Source organism: Bidens hawaiensis, unplaced genomic scaffold, assembly GCF_021521415.1.
Source record: "Bidens hawaiensis isolate Kalapana, Puna unplaced genomic scaffold, B.hawaiensis_p1.1 tig00019311_1, whole genome shotgun sequence".
NCBI lineage: Eukaryota > Viridiplantae > Streptophyta > Magnoliopsida > Asterales > Asteraceae > Bidens > Bidens hawaiensis.
This window is the reverse complement of record NW_027505013.1, coordinates 71422-95825: the sequence shown is the minus strand read 5'-3', so window position 1 is coordinate 95825 and position 24404 is coordinate 71422. Positions and strand designations below refer to the sequence as shown.

Here is a 24404-nt window from a genome sequence, read left to right as displayed (position 1 = left end):
ATTCACATCACAAAATCCCCACATATAGGGTTGAAAAACCACTAGATTTTTAAAGACTAATTTGTTACGGTAATACACTTGGTTGAATCGCTATGAATTATGGTATATTCGTTGGTTAGTATAATGTGTTTAGAACAATCAAAATACACAACCACCATGTGTGTTGACCATTGAAATTTGAATCAATGAATCATAATAGTTCCTACATATATATGGCAACCAACAAATAAATAAAATTCGACAACTAATATTCTAATAAGTTCTACAACCGAATGTGTTTAAATCCATTACGTAAAAAAATTAAAACAGTCATTCTTCTTACTTCTTAGTGTATGGACAATGTCATGCATGTCCATGGGATACACAAATCTTTACTCGCATATCTACACACAAATAATACACATGCAAATCTAGAGGCAATACGTGTCGCGCATTACATCAGTTAAGTCATTTTTATAGAGAAGTCTTTTAATGAGTAAAGACTAGATATTCAATTCTTAGTTGTGTATCTCATTGTTAAATGAGAAATTTGTTTCCAACAAGACTATATAAGTATAACACATACAGAAAAAGAATATTTTTTTGTGATTTTCTCTAAAATCATTTTGTGATAGTAAAGTAGCTTAGTGAAGCATCATGCATCACTTATTTATTAGGCTAATGGGTATATACTAATGAGCAACCTTCACTGGTCTTAGGTGTCAGCCACTTAGCCATTCATTCCTCACTGGCCTCACGCAAACACCTTTTAGGTATTAAACAGAGTCGGTACGCAGCGGAAACACAAACAAACCCTGCACAAACAAAAGCAAAAAAAAGGGAGACGAGATTTTACGTGGTTCGGTCAAGGCGACCTACGTCCAAGGGCTGCAACTAGGGTATTTTTATTAAGCACAGTACAAAGATTACAATACATGACTAGGTATATACAGATAACAATTAGGTTTAATAGAGTATGGACTAAGAAAACTCCAAATGGGTCATCCTCCATAATTAAACGGGCCGCCCTCCTTTTGTCTTCCAGTTGTCAACCAACGAACCCGACCCAAAGGCTTTCACTAATTCTAACAATCTCCCACTTGAAGGCCTTGCGATAAACTCTAGCCCGCATTCAAGTACAAAGCAACCCAGTCATCAGTAATATCAGTAATCATTATTAACAAGTCTTCCAAGCTTCCAGTACTCATAAACAAGCTAAGACTTACCACCTAGTTGCAGCAACCCCCTTCGACATCAAGTACCAGAAGGCCAGTTGAAGCTACACCGAGCCCCAACTCATCAACCAAAACTGATATGTCCCCTATCTCAACTGCTACGCACGATCCACCAGATCCAGAGATAACCCGAGAACGACTACCACTCTCCTCTTTCAGCAAGAGTTCCCAAGGAGAGATATTATCAATCGGAATAATGGTCTTCAAAACCCAACGTTGTTTTGTAACTGTTCCCGAAACACAACCCGCGCTCCCACTGTCACTAAACCCTTGACCTGTTTAAGACCTCCGACCCCTCTCAGCTTGAATCACCTTGGCACCAGGCTCTACTCTTGCAAATTGAACTGTATTTTGCCCCTTCGACTCAGCGAACCCGACTTTGTTTTGAGGGACGGTCATACTTCCCTCAGTAGGCACTTCCACCATGTATAATGAACCATACATGTTTCAACGAGCAATAACCAGACTACCCTTAGTTACCTTCCATTTACCTCCACCGAACTTTACTTTCATGCCTAGTTCATCCAGTTGACTAACAGAGATAAGCCTTCTCTTCAACGATGGAATAACCCTAACATTCTTCAAGTTCTAACTGGTTCCCGATAGAGTTACCAACCAAATTAACATCCCCCATGCCCGTAACATTAAGAACATCACCATTAGCAATACGTACCTTCCCAAAGTTACCAACCTTTAGATTCACCATCGTCTCCCCGTTGTGCGTAGCGTGAAACGAAGAACCCAAATCCATGACCCAAGAGTCCACCATTTTATCAACACTACAAAATATTGTCTCGTCATCACTGACGCCTTCATTAACATGTTCAGCAGTGTTTACCTCAGCAACTTTTCCCTATAATCTGTTTGGACAATCACTCTTAACATGTCCAACTTCATTACACCTCCAGCACTTCACATTCTTCCGGGTTCTTGATGAACTCCTCCCCCCAACTCTCACTGCTCCTGTTATTTTCCCTTCCTCTTCCAGCATAAAACATACCAGAATATGATCCACCACTCGTGCTTTTCCGGCGAACGTCTTCACCCAACACAATATCTCGGACCCCCTCAAATGTCAAACCATCGGCCCCCGTAGAACTAGTAATGGCCGTTACAGTTCCAGACCAACTCTCAGGCAAAGAAGATAGTGTTGGGTTTTAACAAGATTATCAAAGTCCATATAACCCATTATATGTTATAATTGCAGCGGATAATAAAGTTTTAAATCTTGTTAGTGATAAATATAAAACCAATTTTATATAGATTAACCCAATGCCCGGATCCATATACAAAAAACATGCTATCAAAACAACCATAGGGTGTTGCATGAATCATACCTTCAAGTCCGAAAGATAAAGAGGATGAAAGATATGAACGGCTAGCTTCCAATGGAGGAAACCTCAAGCTTGTATACCCAACGAGTTCCAACAAACACCTTGGTTGCTAGGGTCCTAACACTTGATGCAAGAACAACATTTGTTCTTTTCTTCTTCTTGTTCTCGGCCTCAAAGGGAGAAAAGAGAGAGAGAGATGTGTGTGTGAGAGAAGGTGTAAATTGTTATTCACCCAAGAATAATGATCTTCCAATTGTATCTCTTGCATGTCTTGAAGGAGGTAAAAGGAGGAGAGAGAAGAGGGAGGAATTTTCCCACCCAAATTTCAAATCCCCTTTTAATAACTTACAATTATTTACTTATAATATTTACGTTATAAAACATATCATAAGTAACATGCAATATGTCATTTAACCAATTTAAATAACATCTCTCAAAATATAAATTATCCCTATAATTTATTTAACACACAAATGCAAATATTTAGCAAACCATTTTCCAAATATTATAAGTGTTGATAATCATTACTTAGATCATATATAATAATAATTATCGTAGCGTTTGTCTAGCTTGTTATTGGGTATGACCCGACTTGGATCAATACGTACTAGCCACATCAACTCTAATATGTGTCTTTGGCAGATCGATTCCAACGATCTCCCACTTGCACAAGATACATATAAGATTGATGCAAATAGCAAATACCTCCTAACAACGGTTTATTATCCCTAATACGCATGACGAAGTGCCATTCAATAACATCATCCCCTTCAAGTCCCTTACTTGAAATGATTTAGGTGAAACTATCATTTATCCTTTTGCCACAAATGTCATGTTAAATCCAGAGACACAGAGTGATCATTCTCTGTTGATTTAACTTTTCAGGCCTTAGACATTTAACTCTCAACGAATAAGAGGGACAAATCCCCTATTGACTACATACTTCTCTCACTATCACCTTGTATTATACTTGAGCTTAGCCTTATGTACTGACATGTTTCAGAGCAGCGAAGTACTAAGTCAAAGTATAATAGTCGATGAAAATCAAGACCCAATATGTATCTCAGGTCAGAGGATACTATGATGTTCGCATTTACTCAAATTTACTTATGATCACAAATCACAAGGATTCCATGCAGTAAAATTTGACGGCGGGTCAGTACAATATTTATCCCATAAATATCTATGAACCTTGGCAGCAAACCCTTTGCTATATTCATACCTTATGAATATCTACCAATCCAAGTTCATAATAGTCTTACTTTCATATTTGTTCCCACAAGTATGATCGACTACGGACGTTTAGAATAATTCAATTATTCACGGATTTTAAACATGCTAAAATGGAACATAACTCAAAAGTCATAATCATAAACCATAATCATATGAATGAGCCAAAATAACAATTGTTCCGATATCCAAATACAAAATATGATCAAATCCAATCACTAGAATATCGAAGTCCTAAGGCGCAAGCATGACCCTTATGCTTCGCCCTTTCAAGGAGCTTCGTGAGTGGATCCGCAATGTTTTGATCAGTGTGAACTTTGCGAATACATATATTTCCTTCTTCAAGTTCATCCCTTATGTAGTTGAATCTCCGCTCAATGTGCCTAGTCTTTTGATGTGCACGGGGTTCCTTGATTTGAGCAATCGCACCCTCGTTGTCACAAAAGATTTATAGAGGGTCCTGAATGGTACGGACTACCCCTAGATCGGCAATGAACCTTCTAATCTACGCAGCTTCTTGAGCTACCAATGAGGCAGCGATGTATTCCGATTCAGTGGTGGACAAGGCTACCACGTCTTGTTTTGCGCTCTTCCAAGAGACAGCACCACCATTTAGAACGAAGACATATCCCGATTGTGATCGAGAATCATCTCGATCAGTTTGGAAACTCGCATCCGTGTAACCCTTTACAACGAGTTCCTCCTCACCAGATCCATATATAAGAAACATATCCTTAATCCTCCTAAGGTATTTCAATATGCTCTTAACTGTCATCCAATGGCTAGTTCCCGGATTTTGTTGATACCTACTTGTCATGCTCAAAGCGCATGACACATCTGGTCTGGTGCAAATCATGGCATACATGATGGATCCTATAACAGATGCATATGGGATTCCACTCATTTTGTCTTGCTCATCCTTTGAGCTTGGACATTGAGAAACACTCAACATTGTTCCTCTTTGAATAGGTACCAAACCTTTCTTAGAGTTTTCCATCTTGAACCTTTTCAAGATTTTGTCAATGTATGAACTTTGATTCAAACATATTAACCGCCTTGATCTATCCCTATAGATCCTTATTCCTAGAATATAAGCGGCCTCACCAAGATCCTTGATGGAAAAACAGCTTCCAAGCCAGGATTTTACACCTTCCAAGGTTGGAATGTCATTTCCAAATAGTAATATGTCATCGACATATAATACCAGAAAGGTAATGATGCTCCCACTAGCTTTCTTATACACACAAGCTTCATCAGCGTTTTTGATGAATCCAAACTTCTTAACTTCATCATCAAAACGGTGATTCCATCTCCTAGATGCTTGTTTCAATCCATAGATTGATTTCTTCAACTTGCATACTTTATTTTGATGTTGTGGATCGACAAAACCTTCAGGCTGAACCATATAGACATCTTCTTCAAGATGTCCATTTAGAAAAACAGTTTTGACATCCATTTTCCATATCTCATAGTCATAATATGCGGCTATGGCAAACAATATCCTTATAGACTTTAGCACTGCGATGAGCGAAAAAGTTTCATCATAATCAACCCCTTGAGTTTGAGTGAAACCTTTTGCTACAAGTCTAGCTTTATAACTATCCAAGTTTCCATGCATATCGGTTTTCTTCTTGAAAACCCACTTACTTCCAACCAGTTTGGAATTAAGAGGTGGTACAACCAAGTCCCATTCTTGATTGTCATGCATGGATTGCATCTCAACGTTCATGGCTTCCAACCATTTATCACAATAAGATTGTGACATTGCATCTCGGTATGTGGTTGGTTCATCAGAATCTACCACATAGCATCCATCCATGAAAAATCCATATCTTTCAGGTGGGGTGCTAATTCTAACAGATTTGCGAACGTTTTTTGTGGGTTGATCAACCAATTGATCATTATCAACAACCTCTTGTTGATCGCTAGTGTCAACCAAACGTGTATCGGCTTGTGGTTCTCGATCCTCCTCGAGTTCCATAGTTCTATCAGTTCCTTCCATAAGGAACCTTCTTTCTAATAACTTAGCCTTGCGAGCTATAAACACTTTATGCTCATTTGGATTGTAGAAGTAATATCCCATCGAATCTTCGGGATATCTTACAAAGATACACTTAGTGGACCGGCTTTCAAGTTTGTCTGGGGTGTAGATCTTAACATAAGCCTCACAGCCCCATACCCTTAAATATGATAATAATGGAACCTTTCCATGCCATACTTCAAAAGGTGTCCTTTCCACTTTCTTGGTTGGTGCCATATTTAAAATACGGGCAGAAGAGATCAGTGCGAAACCCCAAAATGATAGAGGTAATGTGCTTCTAGCCATCATGGATCGAACCATATCCAATAGAGTTCGATTCCTCCTCTCGGACACACCATTATGTTGTGGTGTTCCAGGTGGAGTAAGTTGTGAGACAATCCTACAAATCCTAAGATGTTCTAGAAATGCATCATTGAGGTATTCACCTCCTCTATCGGAAAGTAGTAGTTTGATTGTTTTGTTGAGTTGATTTTGTACTTCATTTTGGAAGACTTTGAACATTTCAAAGGCTTCATTTTTGTGTCTTAACAAGAACACATACCCATAGCGACTATAATCATCGGTAAAGGTAATGAAGTATCTTTCACCATTCCTTGTCATTGTCCTAAAAGGACCACATACATCCGAATGTATGATACCTAATAAGTCTTTCGCCCTTTCATTACTTCCACTAAAGGGCTCCTTGGTCATCTTTCCCAATAAACAAGATTCACATTCATCAAATGAATCATCACTTGATTTCAAAAGACCATTCTTTTGAAGTGTATGAATGCGATCCTTGTTTATATGACCAAGGCGACAATGCCAAAGAAATGTTTTACTCAAATCCAATTTGAGTCTTTTGGTGCTTGCTTGGTACAACGAGTTATTAATGGATGTATTATCATGAACCAAATCATAAATGCTATTAAACAGCGTCGCTTTAAAATAAAAGACATCATTCATGAATACATAAAAACCATTGTTTACAAACTTGAAATCATAACCACATTGTCTTAAAAGAGAAACGGAGATAATGTTCCTAGTCAAACTAGGAGAATACAGAATGTTTTTCAAAAGTACTTCCAAACCATTTGGAATCTTCAAAACATAATCTCCTCGGGCTTGGACGTCAACCTTTGCTCCATTGCCCATGAAGAGACTTATATCTCCTTTCTTGAAATCATTTCTTCTTTTGAACCCCTGCAATGAATTGCATATATGAGTTCCACATCCGGTATCCAATACCCATGTGTTAAAAGAAATAATATTAAGATCAATATGGATCATGAAAGTTGTACCTGAGGTTTGCCCTGCATCCCTCTAAGATTTCAACTCCTTGAGATAGGTTGGACAATTTCTCATCCAGTGACCTATCTCCCCACAACCAAAGCACGGATCCTCAGCGCTAACCTTTAGCTTCTTGAGTTTGGGTTCCGCCTTTGCCTTTCCCTTGAACCCCTTCTTGACTTGCCCTTTACCAAGGACAACCTTTTCCTTTGGTTCCGGGTGATGCCTTTTCTTCAAGCCACCCTCATTGATCGCAAGAATGGGTAAAACCTTTTTACCCATGCCGGCTTCGGCTGTCTTAAGCATTGCGTGAAGCTAACCAACGCTTTTGTCCCATCCGTTCATGTTGTAGTTCATGAAGAATGTCTCAAACCTTTTAGTTAAGACGTTTAGGATCAAATCCGTGGCTAACCCTTTTGAGACAGAACAGTTAAGCCGTTGAAGCTGATCAATGTGGCTTTTCATCTTAAGCACATAAGATGATACGGATTGGGTTTCTTCCATATGACATGCATGAAGTGCTCGAACCGTTTCGAAGCGTTCCACCCTTGCTTGAGTAAGGAACATTTCCTTAAGCTAGGTTATCATGTCATATGCCCCATGATTCTCGAAATCCTTTTGGATCTCGGGAATCATTGTTCCCAACATGAGGCAAGAAACTTGCACCGAATCTTCGGTGTATTTCAGCCAATCCGCGTAGGAATACAAGTTGTTGACATCGGGTTCATCGGGAATAGGATCGTCTAATATGTAAGACTTCTTCTCTTGCTTGAGAACAATTCTCAAGTTTCGATACCAGTCCATAAAGTTGTTAAAGTTTAGACGATCCTTGTCCAAAATGGATCTCAGTGATAGATTATGCACGTGAGGGATAATAGCGTTCTGTTGATTATTTGCGGCCATCTATAAAGAATTTAACAAAGTTCAATTTAGTATTTTCGATATCAATAAATTTTAATCTTTAATACCCTTTAATGTCTCCAAGACAATTAATGATTAAAATCTAGAATCCAACGTTTCATTCAAATAGTAGTTAGGTGACCCTTATCCTACTATTCAAATTAACAAGGTAGTCAACGTTTGACAATTGCAACCCTTTGCAACTTCTAGATTTATGGGATCGGTTAAAAATCATATGTTTAGTTGGCATGTTTAATCCCATCAACACCTTTGAACGCCATGTGCCGGTGACCCTATTCACATGGTTTCAAATCAAGTCGTCCTACTTACACACACATGTGAGTTTACACATACAAGTGGTTAGGTGACCCTCATTCCAAAAGTATTGTAAAATCACTTTAAGATCACAAGTTTTCTTAAATATGGTTAGGTGACCCTTACCCCACATCAAGTCTACAAGTGACTTAAGTGTCGTATAAAAGGATGGTGTTCAACTTGTTTTAAAAGGGATTTTAGTTTTCAAAATTCTAGATTGGAAAACTATATTAATGTACCTTCCATTTGCATGCATTCAAATGTATGGTACCTTTGAAAACCAATTTTCAAATTCCTTTAAATAAAACCCATTTTATTATGAAATCAATAATAGTTAATAAAACCAATTTTATCACTTAATAATTTCAAAGGAATCACTTTTATGCTAGTTTTCGATTTTAATTGTTAACATCCAAACATGATAAAAGAATAAAATTAAAACAACCATACAAGCATAAAATACAAGCACATGTCCATAACCATAGCCACCTAAATAGACAACACTTGTTGACCGAAACAAGTGTGTCAAAAGGTCTCTCCTAAGGGACGAGAATGACACAAGGCATGTGTCGGTGAACTCCTACTTGATCCCGCATCCATATGCTTCAAGTGTCCACCTTGTGTTGTGACTCTTCCACTTTATATGGGCTTCCATTTGGGCTCCAACTTCAGCTCCTAGCTTCCATGGGCCTCCAAGTTTGGGCTTTGGTCATTGGGCTAAAATCCCATCTTGGACTATAAGGTCCATTAAGGCCCAAAACCAAAACCGTAACTTTGTTGCATCTTCTTTTACAAAAAAACATATTGGATCTTTTGGAAATATAGGAAGTAAAGAAAGAGGAAGCTTGATACATTTTGTTTTCTTGGTAACATTTTGGATCTTTTGGAAATATAGGAACGGTGTAATCTTCAATAACAAACAAGTACGGGATGTTAGAGTGTTAGCGATGCATGATCAAGGAGGAAACGTTTCATTGGCTACATAATCGTCTCCATTGTTCCAATGTGTGTGCGTGTTTTTTTTCTCTAATTGCTTAAACTCTTGTAATTTGTTGGTTTTTGCGGTTCCGGTGTCAGTCTCTCTTGTGCTTACATGTGGGCTTTGTTTATGATACATAGTCGTTTAATGGGAAAAATATATACATAGGTGAATGCACTATATCTTTAGTGTATTCACTAAATACTCCACTGGTTGATGCCAGCGGAAAAAAGTCATTTCCTTAACAATTTTCATGAAAAAACCACAAAAGCTTGTTTTGATTTAGGCCTTCACATTCGTTGAGCTGATCTTTGGCATCAGGCAGCGGAGTCGGCTTTAGACTATGGCAGGGTAGTCGACGGCCACAGGCCCGACACCCTCTAGGCCCGATTTTTTTTTATAAATATTATATGTACTTTAATGAAAAAGAAATGTATAATTAATGTTTCAACAAAATTACATAACTACTAGCATGGTCTAGTGGCAAAGTGGCATGACATCTAACCAAAAGGTTGTTGGTTAGAGTCTTATTTGAGACATTTTTAAGTTTATTTTTATACAAAAGTTTTTTACACAACTCAAATCATAATCAAGTAAGCCCATTTAAAATTAAATTGTTTAAACCCAACAGCATATTTCTTTTGCTTAAGGCCAAAAATAAATTTCGTCTTATCAGCGCCGGCCCTGTCATGCAGTTTGGCACATATCAAGAGGTTTTAGCAACTCAATAGATGGTTGAGGTCGTTCGACCTACTCAATACGTTAAAAGTTAAACGAAAACAAAAAAATAACATTTAATTTTCGAAAACCTTTGATGTTTCATTTGGTATCAGATATAGTATTAGATATAGATAATAACTTTTATAAATACAAGTTGTCGACACATTTAAAGGATTTTCCTTTTGTAAATAAAATAATTTTATGCAATAGCGAGCATAAATTCTCGACCATCTTTCGTTATCATGTTCACTAGACATTGTAGTTGGCCTCTCATGGTTACCAGTTAGTCGTGTGTAAGTGCACATGTCTTTTGTGAAATAAGACAGCTTATAAATAAGGGAGAAACTTTATGAAAGAAAAATTAATGATTTATATAAATTACTTAGGAAGAAATGGCCTGAATAAATTCAACAAGTGATTAATAATCATGTTAGGTATAAAAAAATAGCTATCTTTTCCTTTTCTGATGAATTATATGGTTTTATTATATCATTACCCAATAAGATTTTCAAATGAAGTGTAATTACGATTGAAACAGTAGAAAAAGAAATATGAGTTAATAGATGCTCTAACGTTGAAAATATCATAAAAATGAAGGGGGGGGGGGTTCCCTATATTAATTAAGAAAAAGAAATGGAAAAACTTTTTATTTTTTTTATTATAGGATCTATTGGATATCTTTTAAAAGATGGCATGTCGCCACTCTGACTCGAACCGAGATGCTATAGCAATGCTTCCTAAGTGTAGTGTGTCTATCGATTTCACCATATCAGCTTGCTCAAACTCACAATAACCTATTTATATTCAATCATCGAGATTGAACAAGTCAATTCAATCAAATCAGCCTTTTTTAATAAAGAATCAATTAGTAAATATTCAAATTAATAAAAAAAAATGAGTTCAAAAGTCAATTTGAAGGTTCATTAGTTTCATTTTATTTACTTTTTTTTGTCATTCTTTATGGTTTATCTGATTTCATAAATGTAACATCGTGAAAGTTTCGGGTCAATATTACCGAGTTTCAAAAGATAAAAGACCAAAAGAGGCAAGTTCCAAAGTCCAAGGACTAAATTGTAAAAATCTGATTTCCTGAGCCATCGCGATACGCGATGTATCAGAAGACAAGCCCATAGCGTATCGCGAAGGGCTTGATTACAAACCCAAGGAAATGGGTATATGGCGATACGCGATCGCCTGAAAGCCAACGTCATCGCGTATCGCGATAACATGTGATGAGTGGATGTTTGGTTGTGACTAACTGTTAATAATATTGCATTTTTATTTTAAATATTTGTTTGAAATGCAATTACATTAAGTTGTTTTCATATTTTTATTGATGAACCAAAAGGAGTTTTAAATAATAATAATAATAAACATGATACATGTTATACTTTGGAGAATTATGGTTACAAATGTGAAATGTAATTCATTACTTAATGGTATTTTGTAGCTACGTGAAGGACTTTTGTGAAGTAGTTTATTAAATGAATAATTGCATTTACATGTTACAAATAAATGAAGAAGTCAACTAAGTTTATAAAAGTTACACGTGCACAGGGGCAATTAAATGGCATTGCATGTTACACACAAGACTAAATGGGCTTTAACGTTCTGTGGGTTAAAAAGTGTGAACGAACTTCTAAATGGGCCATCTAAGCCCACGTGAACAATTAATTTAGAGGGCACCCACTAATTGGAGGCACGCGGACGCAAGGAAGGCAGACGACAGGAGGGCAAACACGAGGGCAGCATCATCCTTGGCTGTTGGCACGGAAATCAAGAAGGCGCAATCATGATGCGGCAAGGCTAATGTTGTTGTAACTTACTCTGGGTGAATGGTTCGTTTAGGTTAAACATTAAACTTTTTTTATTTATTTATTAGATTTGTTTATATGATAACAAACATTTAACAAATTGCAGTATTAGTTAATTAAACAGTTTTTTTGGTGTTTTGAGTTCTTTCTTTACAATCACGTTCGGTCGATGACAAAACCTAGAATCGAGTTAGGTGACTTAAGAGGGTTGACTTGATACTAGTAGACTCGATAATTGAATTGTATAAGTTTGATGACAAAAACCTGTCTCAATATCTACTTTAACTAATTTTCAATACCATGTCTATGTGGTGTCCAATTAATTAAATGAGTTTTGTGTGAAACCTAGAACCTGAACCCGAAGAAGGTTGCGTTCTCCTTAAATTGTTTTTAAAATCAATCTTTTAAATTTTGCTTGACATCGTTTGTCCACTTTAGCTAGTTAAAATTATATTAAAAACCAAACAAATTTTGTAACACTAACCAAATGTTCATTGTAGATACAATACCCTACTTACTCTATATATATAGTTTAATTCGGTTTTTGATTAAATAAAAAAACGGTCATCAACGTGGTCTGACATGCAAGACACGTGTTGCCACGTGTCAGCTGGTGGCACATGGTCTCGCCACGTTTCAGCGCGTCCGCCACGTGGCAGCGCGTCCACCACGTGGCAGCCCTAGTGGTGACTGCGCATGCCACATCGCGATACGCGATGGCATTATTAAGGGACCATCGCGTATCGTGATGGGATCCCTTATTTGCCTATAAATAGAGGCCATGGTGTAACATCCCCAAAATTTCGACCCAAAGATGACAAATTTCAAAAATAAGGGACCAAACTAAAATTTTTGCCTTCACGTCCGATCGCGATACGCGACGGCTGAAGACCTTATGTCATCGCGTATCGCGATGACGAGGTCTGTCAGGGTGACACGTGGCAGGACACGTGTCACCACGTGGCATAAAGGCATGACGAGGTGACACGTGTCCCGCCACGTGTCATAAGGTAGCATCATGTCTTGCCACGTGTCACCACGTGGCACCGCGTCCGCCATGTGGCGAAGCTACCGGTGATTCATCAACCCTACGTCGCGATACGCGACGGGGTTTTCAACAACTATCGCGTATCGCGATGGGTTCGTTTTTCAGCCTATAAATAGGAGTGTTTGGCACATTCATTTTCACACCAACATCCCACTCTCTCTCTAGAAATACTTTCTCTCTCTACCTCGTTTTCGTTCCCCGGCCCGACAAATTATAATTTCGTAATCTGTACCATATACCGACGACACCTCGAAGTTCGTACCGACAATCCCGACGACCGGCGCACCTCGTTTTGCGTGCCGACCTCGTAAACTGTGCCAACCCGAGACGACCCGACGTCCCGCGTCGAAGTACGCGCACGACCCGGCAACCCCGAATGTTGCCTAGATTTGTGTGCCGAGGAGTTGTTGATCATGATTCTCAAAATACGTACAAGCATCGAAGTGCTGCCCAAGAGTTTAGAAAATAATAAGCCGAACAAGGTAGGGGTTCTGTCCAAATAAAATATTATTATTTCAAAGGCTTAGGCCATAGTCATGGGTATAGCCTATACCTTGATCAATTATAACAATTAAATAAAATTTCTTTATAATTAAGAAATACTAAATTATATAAACAAAGGTTATAACTAAAATACAATTTCTTCATGATTAAGAAATGTAAGTGTTCTCATACATGAGGATATATTAAGAAAGATAAGATTTACCCATAAGAGGTATAGTCAAAAACTAGTGTTTCTTTATTATTAAGAGACATGAGATTTTATATAAAAGTTATAGACAAATGACGTTTCTTCTTGAAGAAGAAACATAGTACATAAGTGGCAAATAAAGAGAACGAATTCATGTCCGAAATGTTTTATTCAAACAAAAGATCAATCAAGGTTTAATGCTATCAAAACCAGACTAAAGGTCTGTAGCCGGATTAAGAAACGATCCGGGTATTTATATAAACCTATTTTATTATAGGTCAATCATTCAATCAATGATTCATTCACAAAGGTTTTCAAACGAGATCACCACATCATTCAAAACAGACTTTCACATGTGAATACGTTAAACCTTTTTCAGTCAAGATAAACGGGTTGTTTATCTTAAACTAAGACAGTCAAATAAAGATTTATGGGATTACGTGATCCCTAATAAAATACAAGATAGAAAATAAAAGCAACTCAGACCGAGTACACATGTGTTTGGATCCAAACATAATCAATCTAGTCTATCAGTCAAGGCTACGTGGCCGCATACTAGATATCATAATAAAAGTTTTCCAATGGGCATCAGTTCCCAATGGGCGTTAGTTCCCAATGGGCGTCAGTTCGGAGAACCGTAATTGTGTGTGTATGGCAAGTGGTACAAATCCCAGAAATAAGAGACGTTTCTGCTGAGATTGTTTCATGAAAACTATCTTGTCAATTAAAGAAAGATTTATAAAATGTTTTTAGAGTCAACGATTCACCAGCATATCGTTGACGTATTTTTCCCCTCCAAATATTACAGGAAATAAAGTTAGCACATGTAGCATGGAATTATAGCCAACTCGTGGAGATAGATGCTCACAAGGTAGAGATGGCTCAATATTTTAAATTATTAAAATAATGCAAACAATATTCAAACAAGTTTTATAAATAAAACAAAGGTTTAAAAATCAAACTCTCGAATATTTGTTATTTGAGAAGCTTTCTATTAAATCAAATATTTATTATATTTTACAAATAAACTAACGTTTCAAAACATAAATTAATATTTTATTATAAACTAAAGACTTCTGCTAAAACTCTGATATATTTTCAAAACATGTACCAACTGTTGGTCACACGCCTAGGCCCTAAGTGAGGGTGTGACACATGGCTCTCTCACTTTTCACACCAATCCACATCCACTTTCTCTCTCTAAAATATACTCCCTCTATCTATCTCGAAGTTCGTGCAAACCTTCCTTGTAAAACGTGTCCAAAATCCAACGTTACTATAAATACGTGACAACTACCGACAACATTATAATCGAAGACCAAGCCATCCAAGACGTCCTGACGACCCGCCTAGTAAAGCGTGCCAACGTGTGAAGATGTATCGGTGTGTCTCGTTTTGCGTGCAAGGAAAGGTGTTGATCAAGAAGATAAAGGAAAAAGAAGCGTAGTCGAAGTGATGCTCGATTGGGTAGGGTTTTTATAAGCTAATCAAGGTAAGCATAATGCCCGAATAAAATAATAGTAAATTATTAAAAAGCTTAAAACCCATAGTCGAGGATATACTCGATACCTCGATAAATAAAAGAAAACATAACAAAGAAAAGAAAAAAAATGAATATGAATATAATATCAATGTGATTATTATATAAATCTTTGTTATAGAATATTATTTAAGTTATTATGATTATTCTTAAATAATAAAGAAAAGTATACGATTCTTAGAGAAAAAGAAATGTAGGGTTTTAAAGAAAAGTAAAATAAGATTAACTAAAGGTTTATATTATAAAAGAAAATAAGTTAAAAAGAAAGAGTTTTAAATTATAAAAGAAAAGAAAGAAATAATACTTTTTAACTAAAGGTTTTAAAGTAAAGAAAATATAATCGAGGTAAAGATTATAAAAAGAGACTAAAGATCTTCAGCCGGATTGAATATCCGACTAACAAAAGGTTATACTCGTACTATAGGTGCGAGATAGCAAAAAAGAGGAAAGACCCTAGGACAGTGTATTGAAGCTGATCCAAAAGAAAAAGGTTAATACGTCCCAACTTTACAAACTTGTTTAATCGATTCAAAAGAATTAAATGAAAAGATTTAGATGGGACTATGAGTCTCTAAAACGTTATAAACAAAAGTAAGCGCTACCCCTCACGCTTCGTGTACGTTTGTTTGGATCCTTACATATGTGGTAATAAAGTCGGTGGGCACACTGCGCCACACTTGGTCATGATCTCCGCCACGATGGGCCGGACCAAAGTTACGTCCGAGTGAGACTTACCATGTGCATACGTATGGTACCTAAGTAATGTTGAACGCTGCGGTGTTTGCTGGGGTGCTTTGTGTAGATACTTGAGTTTATACTTGTGTTTGTTTTATAAGCTTGATTATTCCTAAGCCACGATGGGCCGGACCTAAGTTATGTCTCGAGGGGTAATCAAGTAAAATAAAATAGTTTAGCGTCAACATATTCACCAGCATGTGTTGCTGACGTATTTTCTAAACATTTTGCAGGTAACCAAGTATAGGAGTTTGCGATGACGAAGTGCTTAAGATATCCGATGTCTCGGATTATTTTGTTTAACGTTAAAAATATAAATGGTGATTTGTAATAAACAAGTAATAATTTGTAAAACTTAAAACGGGTATTTTATAATCTCGTCTTTTGTAATATAAATATCATACTTTAAATCCACATAAATATAAGACTTCTGCTTTTAAATCGTAACTCTGATTTATTTACAAATGTGGTACCAACATATGCGTCGCACGCCTAGGCCGTGATCTGGGGTGTGACAATAAATTTGAAACAAAATTTAAAAGTTTCAATGAATTTAAAATATGTCTATTTTAGATTACTTAAAATTGACACATATTTTGTACAAAATATTGCAAAAATTAAGTTCTTTTATTAATTGAGCTGAAAATTAGAGATATCTATATATAGAAAACTCATTCTATATCCATATAGTAAATAAATTAACATATAATAAATAAATTAAGAAGTTAGAGAGTTGCTTAAAACTTTTTAACATGGAATGAATTAGTTTCAACACGTCAATAATTTGAACTAAAAAACTTATATCTGCCATTCCTGAAAAAAAAAGTAAAAATTCTTAAGCTCATTTTTTTAGGAAGCAGTGCTAGAGCATCTCGGTAGATATGCTTCTCTTAGGAATCAGTATTCATTAGACTATTAGACAATGATTTAAAGTATCTAATATAAATATCATACTTTAAATCCACATAAATATAAGACTTCCGCTTTTAAATCGTAATTCTGATTTATTTACAAATGTTTTACCAACATATGCGTCGCACGCCTAGGCCGTGATTTGGGGTGTGACAATAAATTTGAAACAAAATTTAAACATTTCAATGAATTTAAAATATGTCTATTTTAGATTACTCAAAATTGACACATATTTTGTACAAAATATTGCAAAAATTAAGTTCTTTTATTAATTGAGCTGAAAATTGGAGATATCTATATATAGAAAACTCATTCTATATCCATATAGTAAATAAATTAACATATAATCAATAAATTAAGAAGTTAGAGGGTTGCTTAAAACTTTTTAACATGGAATGAATTAATTTCAACACGTCATTAATTTGAACTAAAAAACTTATATCTGGCATTCCTGAAAAAAATAGTAAAAATTTTTAAACTCATTTTTTTAAGAAGCAGTGTTAGAGCATCTCGGTAGACATGCTTCTTTTAGGAATCAGTATTCATTAGACTATTAGACAATGATTTGGCTAGTTAAAACATAGCGTTATTAACATGCAAGTAGTAAGGAGGCTTTATAACAAACCTTTTAACAAGGGTGTTGTGGTTTAACTAAATATCAATTAAATTTTAAAAAAATAATAAAAAAAGACGATTGGTTGAAATTGGAGTGGACCTCACATTTTTGAGCCTCTTGGCCCTTATCTGGATTGTGAGTGGCACCCAGGGCCGGGGAGGTGTTGTGGATTATTGGTGGGTTAATGGGTGAGATGGATTATTGGTGGGCTAATGGGTGAGATGGCAGGTGGGTGACGCCCCTTCCTCAACCATAATACTTTTGTCTTAGATAAATAACATTTATGTATATATACCAAATCTGTTAGACAATCGACTTCATATTCAAAGTTTGATTTTTGAGTGTTGAAAGCATATAACGTGTATCATTTTTATGAGAGTATCATTTAGGGATGGCAATATGTTGGGTTCAGGTATTCCCAAACCCATATCTGGTTATTATAGTCCATCCAAAACCCGTCCCAAACCCGCAGGGTTTTAATCGGGTAATTACCCATCGGGTTCGGGTTTTCCCATCGAGTTTCGGGTTTCCTAACGGGTTTTGATAAAATACCCGTCGGGTATACCCGGCTCAGGTTTTGACAAAAATATAACTAATCGATTACAAAAATGGTTACCATAAAGATAAAATATCTCAAATAATTACCATAAACAAATTTCGACAAATATTATATTTGGAATATAGTATGTATATATATATATATGTAATATAATATAATAAGCTATATCGGGTATATAATCGGGTAAATGGGTTTATGTTATCGAGTAATCGGGTTGGGTAATTGGATATATAAGAAATCCCAAACCCGTCCCAAACCGACGAAAAATTTTAAAACTAATCCCAAACCCTAACGGACTCGTCCCATTTATGTTAGTTTCGGGTTTTTCTATCGGATTCGGGTTTCATTGCCATAGCATCATTAAAGTTATGAGTGATTTATAAATGAATGAGTAATTACAGTAGTAAGTATATAAAAAAAGTGATATGAAATGTAGAATGTGGTTGAAGTCTTTATAAAAATATGATGATGTATATTGTCAGTTAGGGCCGTTTAAACCGCTCGCCGCTCGCTTGGAAATTGCACGGAAAATGTTCGCTTGTTTTTTCGCTTGATTGAAAACGAGCCGCTCTGCTCGGTTCGGTTTGTAAACGAGCCAAGCAACGAGCAAAGGTCCGCTCGGTTCGGTTCGGCTCGAATATTTTTAATTTATTTTATATATAATTATATATGAACAAATATATAAATATATAGAAAAACAAATAAATATAAGCTTACAATTATTTTTACCCCTTTAAAATTTTCATATTCCGTCAATTTTTTAGTTTTATGTGTTCGCTTCAAGTTTTTAGAATACTAGAAGTTTGTTTACATGATCATTATATCTCACTTCAAACTTATTTTTGATAAAAATTTACAATCTATTACTCGTTTGTCTAAAACCTACTAATTTATTTATAAAATATATTATTGACAACCTTCAAATTTGTTTCTTATTGGAAATTTTAAAGTGAAAAAGATATAAATAATGCTCGAAATCGCTCGATGTTCAATCGAAAAATGTTCGATTCGATTTTGGCTTGTTTCGGTTTGCGCTCGGTTCGAATTTCAGCCGTTCGGTTCGGTTCGGTTGTAAACGAGCCAAGCAACGAGCAAACCTTCGCTCGGTTCGGCTTAGCTCGTGAACAGCCCTATTGTAAGTTGTCACTCAAATAGGTCGTAGCCTATTGACAACAAACAAACCCTATTTACTATTTTTGATAACTTTTAAAATGAATTAATAAATAAAAAGAAAAGGGTATCATCCTGAGAATTCAAAATGAGTCCGGTGGCTCCAACGGTCACATCCTTGGAGGGTTTGTGTATAAATATGTCTAAACCATTACAAGCTTCCTCATCTTACTCATACATTACATACGCCGTCTCACAAACCCAAACCCTAATTTTAAGATCTCATGGATTTCCAAACCCTAACCAGAAGAGAGCTTCAATCGCTCTGCAAGCTCAACAAGATCCCTGCTAACATTACCAATGTCGCCATGGCCGAAGCTCTCCAATCGCTCCACACCGTAAGTATTTCAATTAACAAATCTATTTGCCTTCATTTCAGATCCGATTAATTTGCATTTTAATCTCATTCTGTCTGAGGCTTTTGTTTTTTTAACTTCATTATTTTGTAATCATTTTACTTAATAAATTCGTATATCGAGACTGATTGTTATAGTTTGAACCTTGTATACATTAATTATTATGTTCCAGATTCGTTAGTTATTTATTAATTGTTGTTTGTGAGGTTTTTCAAATTGTTGTTCATTATTTCATATAAAATAATAATATATCGGATATGAGCATTGATGCTGATTGATATAATTTCTAAAGCCTGTTATAAACAACAAACAGTCATTTAATTTATTGCAGTTTGATTCTTTAAAATCTTATTATTATTATTTGTTTGTATATTAACAGGTTGTGGGCATTGAGGAGTATTTGAATGTCACACAGTCTGAAGCAGCTGATGTGGTCCAATCAGTTGAGGTTTTTTCACCACAAACCCGATGCAGAACATCGACTCGCCAAAAGGTCAAACTGACAGAGACCGAAACCTCGCAGAACAGGACAGATCGCAGGGGAAGTAGACGGCAGCCACCCAAAGAAGAAGAATTAAAGAATGATTCCCTGAAAACTCCTCAGGCTGTTTCGAGAACCACCAGGAACCGGTTGAGTGAGTGTGAAACTGAGAATAAGTACGGCACAAGACGGTCGATTCGGTTGACTGAAAAGAAGGCAACAGTGAAGAAGGGAGCTGTTAAGATTGATTCAATCTTGGATCAAGGTTTGTTTATGAGTATTTGCTTGTTTTTTTTATATGATGAATATACTTCCAAATTCCATTAAGTTAACTGATGAAAACCACAGGAAACTCAAATGCACACGTGGAGGATATTTGCAACGCTTTTGAGAAACTTGACGTGGTTGTTATTGAGGAACAAGTGAACAAGGGGTCAGATGAAATCTCAAATACATTTGAGGACACTTTGAAGATATCAAACTCATCTGAACAAGTTTTTGATCAGAGAAATGGAGAACAAGTGGAAGACGGTGATGAAGTTACTACTTTGAAGAATTCAGAGGTCAAAGATGACGGAGTTTGTGAAGAAGCTAGTAATAATATAGAAGATGATTTGAAGAAAGATGATCAAGTGTGTGATCTGAAACCAGAGTCAGATGAAGTTAGCAAGGGACTAGAAGTTGATTTGAAACAGGAATTTGCAATGCAGGAACACAATCCTATTATGCTTCATGAAAATGAGTCTTCAGGTAACAACTTTACGAGTAATGCAATATTATTTATTGTATCAATCAAACTAATGATAGTTAGTTTTTGCAGGAGTTGGTGCTGATTTGGGACTTCTTGAGGACACCCTTTGTGCTGAGACTAATGGTAAATTTCTAATCTTTACCATGATATTATTGTCAAGTATTCACTATGTCCCCTTTTTATTCAGATTCAACAGTGGTGAGTAGTATGATCGCTGGAAACACTGAGAATCCGATCGATGATATTATAATCATAAAGGACGTGGAAGAAATGTCTGAAAACACTGGTATGCATATCAATCCATCTTGTATATGTATAGTTGATGATGATGTATGTATATTATTTATCTTATTATTTTCAAACTACAATAAATACAGTTGATGTCACCATGACTGGGGATTTTAAACTCGAGCTTTTTACTGAAAACAAAATGACTGAGAAATCCGAGTCTGACCCAGGCCTGATTGAAAGCCCATTGCTCTCAAGTGATGTTACGAGGCACCCGACTCACATGACACCAATCCAGAAAGCAACACCATTGACTGAGGAAGTTGAAGATCGAATGTTTGAGGTCTTTACTGAAAACAATGAGAAGTCTGATGCAGACTTAGGCCTCGTCCAAAACCAAGTAACAGCCAACCCGGGTCATGTGACACCACTCAAGAACGCATCAGTTGTTGTTTCAGATGATAAAGAGAATAATGTGGTTGAAGTGAAAAACATAAAGAAAGATGAGAATGACAAGATAAATGCAAATGGCATGAGTATTAGGCAGCTAAAGAAACTACTAAAAGCAATGACATTGAACAGCCACAATTCTAAGGTGGATTATTAAGTTTATTATATATTACATCATTTAATAATATTTGTACTTTTTTATATATATTGATCGTTTTGTTTATATATGATGATCAGGAGGAAAGTGATGATCTTGGCACAAAAAGAACTGCTCTCCAAGCAGTGTGTGAGAACCAAATGGTGGTCGGTGGTGAAAATGAGAATTGAGGATTTCTAGCTATTTTGTTTGTTTTATCATTTCTGATGATATATAGGGGTGAAAGTTGTAAACGAGATTGTGATGAACAATGACTGTTTGTTTCGTCTGAGTTTTGAAAGAATAATTTGATAGATGGTTTTATAAGTGTTGTAACCGAGCATATGTTTACAATGATTTAATATTCATTATCATTGTTATTCTCTACAACAGGAAAATGAAATTATTCAAGTCTAACATGAATGAACGCTACAACTGAATTATGTAAGTCTCATATTAATAGATTTTACCACAAAATAATATATTATGGTTTACGCGGCCCTCTTGTATCCCATTTGCTTTATGCCGATGACGCAATGATAGTTGGGGTATGGTCAAAGGTTAATGTGGAAAATGTTGCGAGACTTCTCAGGTGTTTTATATATGTTCTCGTTTGAAAATAAACATGAAGAAAACTGTTATGTTTGGTTGCAATGTGTTAGATGGGGATGTTAGCATGATGGCAGGGGTCATGGATGTAAGAGTGAAACATGCCATTTTTACACCTTGGTATTTTAGTGGGAGCGAACATGAACAAAATAAACAATTGAAATGGGATTATTGAAGTTTTTGAAAAAAAGATTGGCAACTTGGAAAGCTAATTCCAAGTGTTAGATGGGGGATATGTTCTGGTTTGAAAATAAATATGAAGAAAACTGTTATGTTTGGTTGCAATGTGATGGCAGAGGTCGATGTAAGAGTTAAACATGCCATTTTTACACATTGGTATTTTAGTGGGAGCGAACATGAACACAATAAACAATTGAAATGGGATTATTGAAGTTTTTGAAAAAAAGATTAACTTGTAAAGCTAGTTCCTTGTCTATAGGTGGAAGGGTGGTGTTGATTAAATCGGTTCTCGAAAGTTTACCGGTTTACTATTTTTCCTTATTTGGTTTCGGGTAAAGTGGTTCGAACAATACAAACAAGATAAATTGGGTGGCTTGGGAGAGGGTGACAACTATGAAAGAAGGTGTGCTCGGTATCTCGCGTTCAAGGGACATAAATAATCCTTTATTGGCTAAATGGTGTTGGAGGTTTAAAACTGAAGGTGGCCTCTGGAAACAAATTATATTGATAGTCTACTCACATGGTTCAGGATGAGAAATGATTTAATAAAAAAAGGCTTTGTTTTTGGACAGATATATGGGTTGGAAATTCAAGCTTAAAGGATGTTTTCCCCAACCTTTATAAACTAGAGAAGAACAAATTCTGCAAGGTGAGTGATCGATCGGTTTTGGCGGCGGAACAGGGGACCTTCAGTTGGGCTTGGTCGGAGCAAAAAAGAAAGAATGGGAGAAATGCTTTCAATTATTATGTGATGCAAATTGAAAGGGGGTGCAGATGATTGGCGGTGAATGGGAAATAATGAGGAGGATTTTTCAGTGAGTTCGGTCAAGAAATTGTTAAACAAAAACAAAGATTTTAGCCACAATTACATCATGAGATAGAGTAAGTGGATTCCGGCTATGTGCAATATACATGCTTAGACCACTCCCATTGACAACTCAATGATGGTTTGAGTTGTCATATGACATTAAATAAAATAAAAATTAATTTTTTATAGTTAATTTATCACAAAATAGTTCACAAAAACAAACTAGTTTGCAAACCATTTTATGCAATATTTTATGCAATTACTTGTTTTCATCCTTTTGTTTTTTTGTTAACAATTAATATAATATACAAATTAGTTTTTGTTTAATAAATTAAATTGTTAGCTTAAAAAAAATTCTAAAACCCAACCATGTTTATTTTTTTTCTCAAACACTTCGATATAAATTTTATTAAAAACGAGATTATTCAAAAGTTGTTTTTTTTTCCTTATTAGCCTTCCAGTATTATAAAATTTTAGTAAACTTATTATTTTTTTATCTTTTATATAGTTTAAATAATTATAAATTATATTTATATAATAAAATGTTAGTTGTGATTGAGTTGTGAATGAGTGTGAAAATTTAGGTTAAATTGGGTTGGGTTGGGTTGGATTGCTAGTGAGAATGGTTTTAGGTATGGGGGTTGCTTGCCGGAATGAAATCATGTATTCTTTCCATGCCTCACGGTGTGTTCTCTATTTTACCCTCCTTTTTCAAAAACCCTAAATCAAATTAGTGTTTTATAACAAAAAAACAGCAACAATCGATTACTCGACAAGTATTTCAGATCAAAATACCGTTGATAGCAGTCATCGATTTGGAAAGGACAAGTATGTCATATCAATTTAGCGTTGATAACATTAATTGATTTGTGGTTGGACGGACTGAGCGGCGACTTCGGACACGGGAGAAGAAACTACGTAGCGACAAAATCCCATCGTTTCTTTACGGGTTTCTTCACCTACACCTTCTTCATATATTAATTCCAGTAACTTAATTCAAGAAAATCAAATTCCACATTTAGGTGGCTATGATTTGGAGAATTCAATCCAGGTACGTTTAATGAAATTAAACTACCTCTTTTTTGTTCAGACTATGTGTTAATTTTTTTTTGAACGGTGACTTTCATAATGGTTGAATATTCAGTGACAGCTCTCGGAGAGAGGCCCAACCGCTCCACTCGGGCCAAGACTATGTTGTCTTAACCGGGCCCACGCTTGACATCCGAGTTTGGCTAGGCGTTCCACGAGAAAATTTCGAGCCCCCTGCCACTTGACAGGAGTTGTCCGCCCACAAGAGCAAGCTCTCTGAGAAGGTACA

General features: G+C 35.9%; 1 protein-coding gene across 1 annotated transcript; it reads left to right on the top strand.

Moving 5' to 3' along the window:
* Positions 1-19165: 19165 nt before the first annotated feature.
* On the top strand, positions 19166-21838 carry LOC143609886 (uncharacterized). The gene is made up of 7 exons (XM_077084516.1): positions 19166-19425; positions 19823-20189; positions 20273-20674; positions 20745-20798; positions 20863-20961; positions 21053-21498; positions 21591-21838. Exons 1-7 carry the CDS (start codon positions 19312-19314, stop codon positions 21678-21680), a joined length of 1572 nt encoding a protein of 523 aa, XP_076940631.1. The 5' UTR covers positions 19166-19311; the 3' UTR covers positions 21681-21838.
* Positions 21839-24404: the final 2566 nt, after the last annotated feature.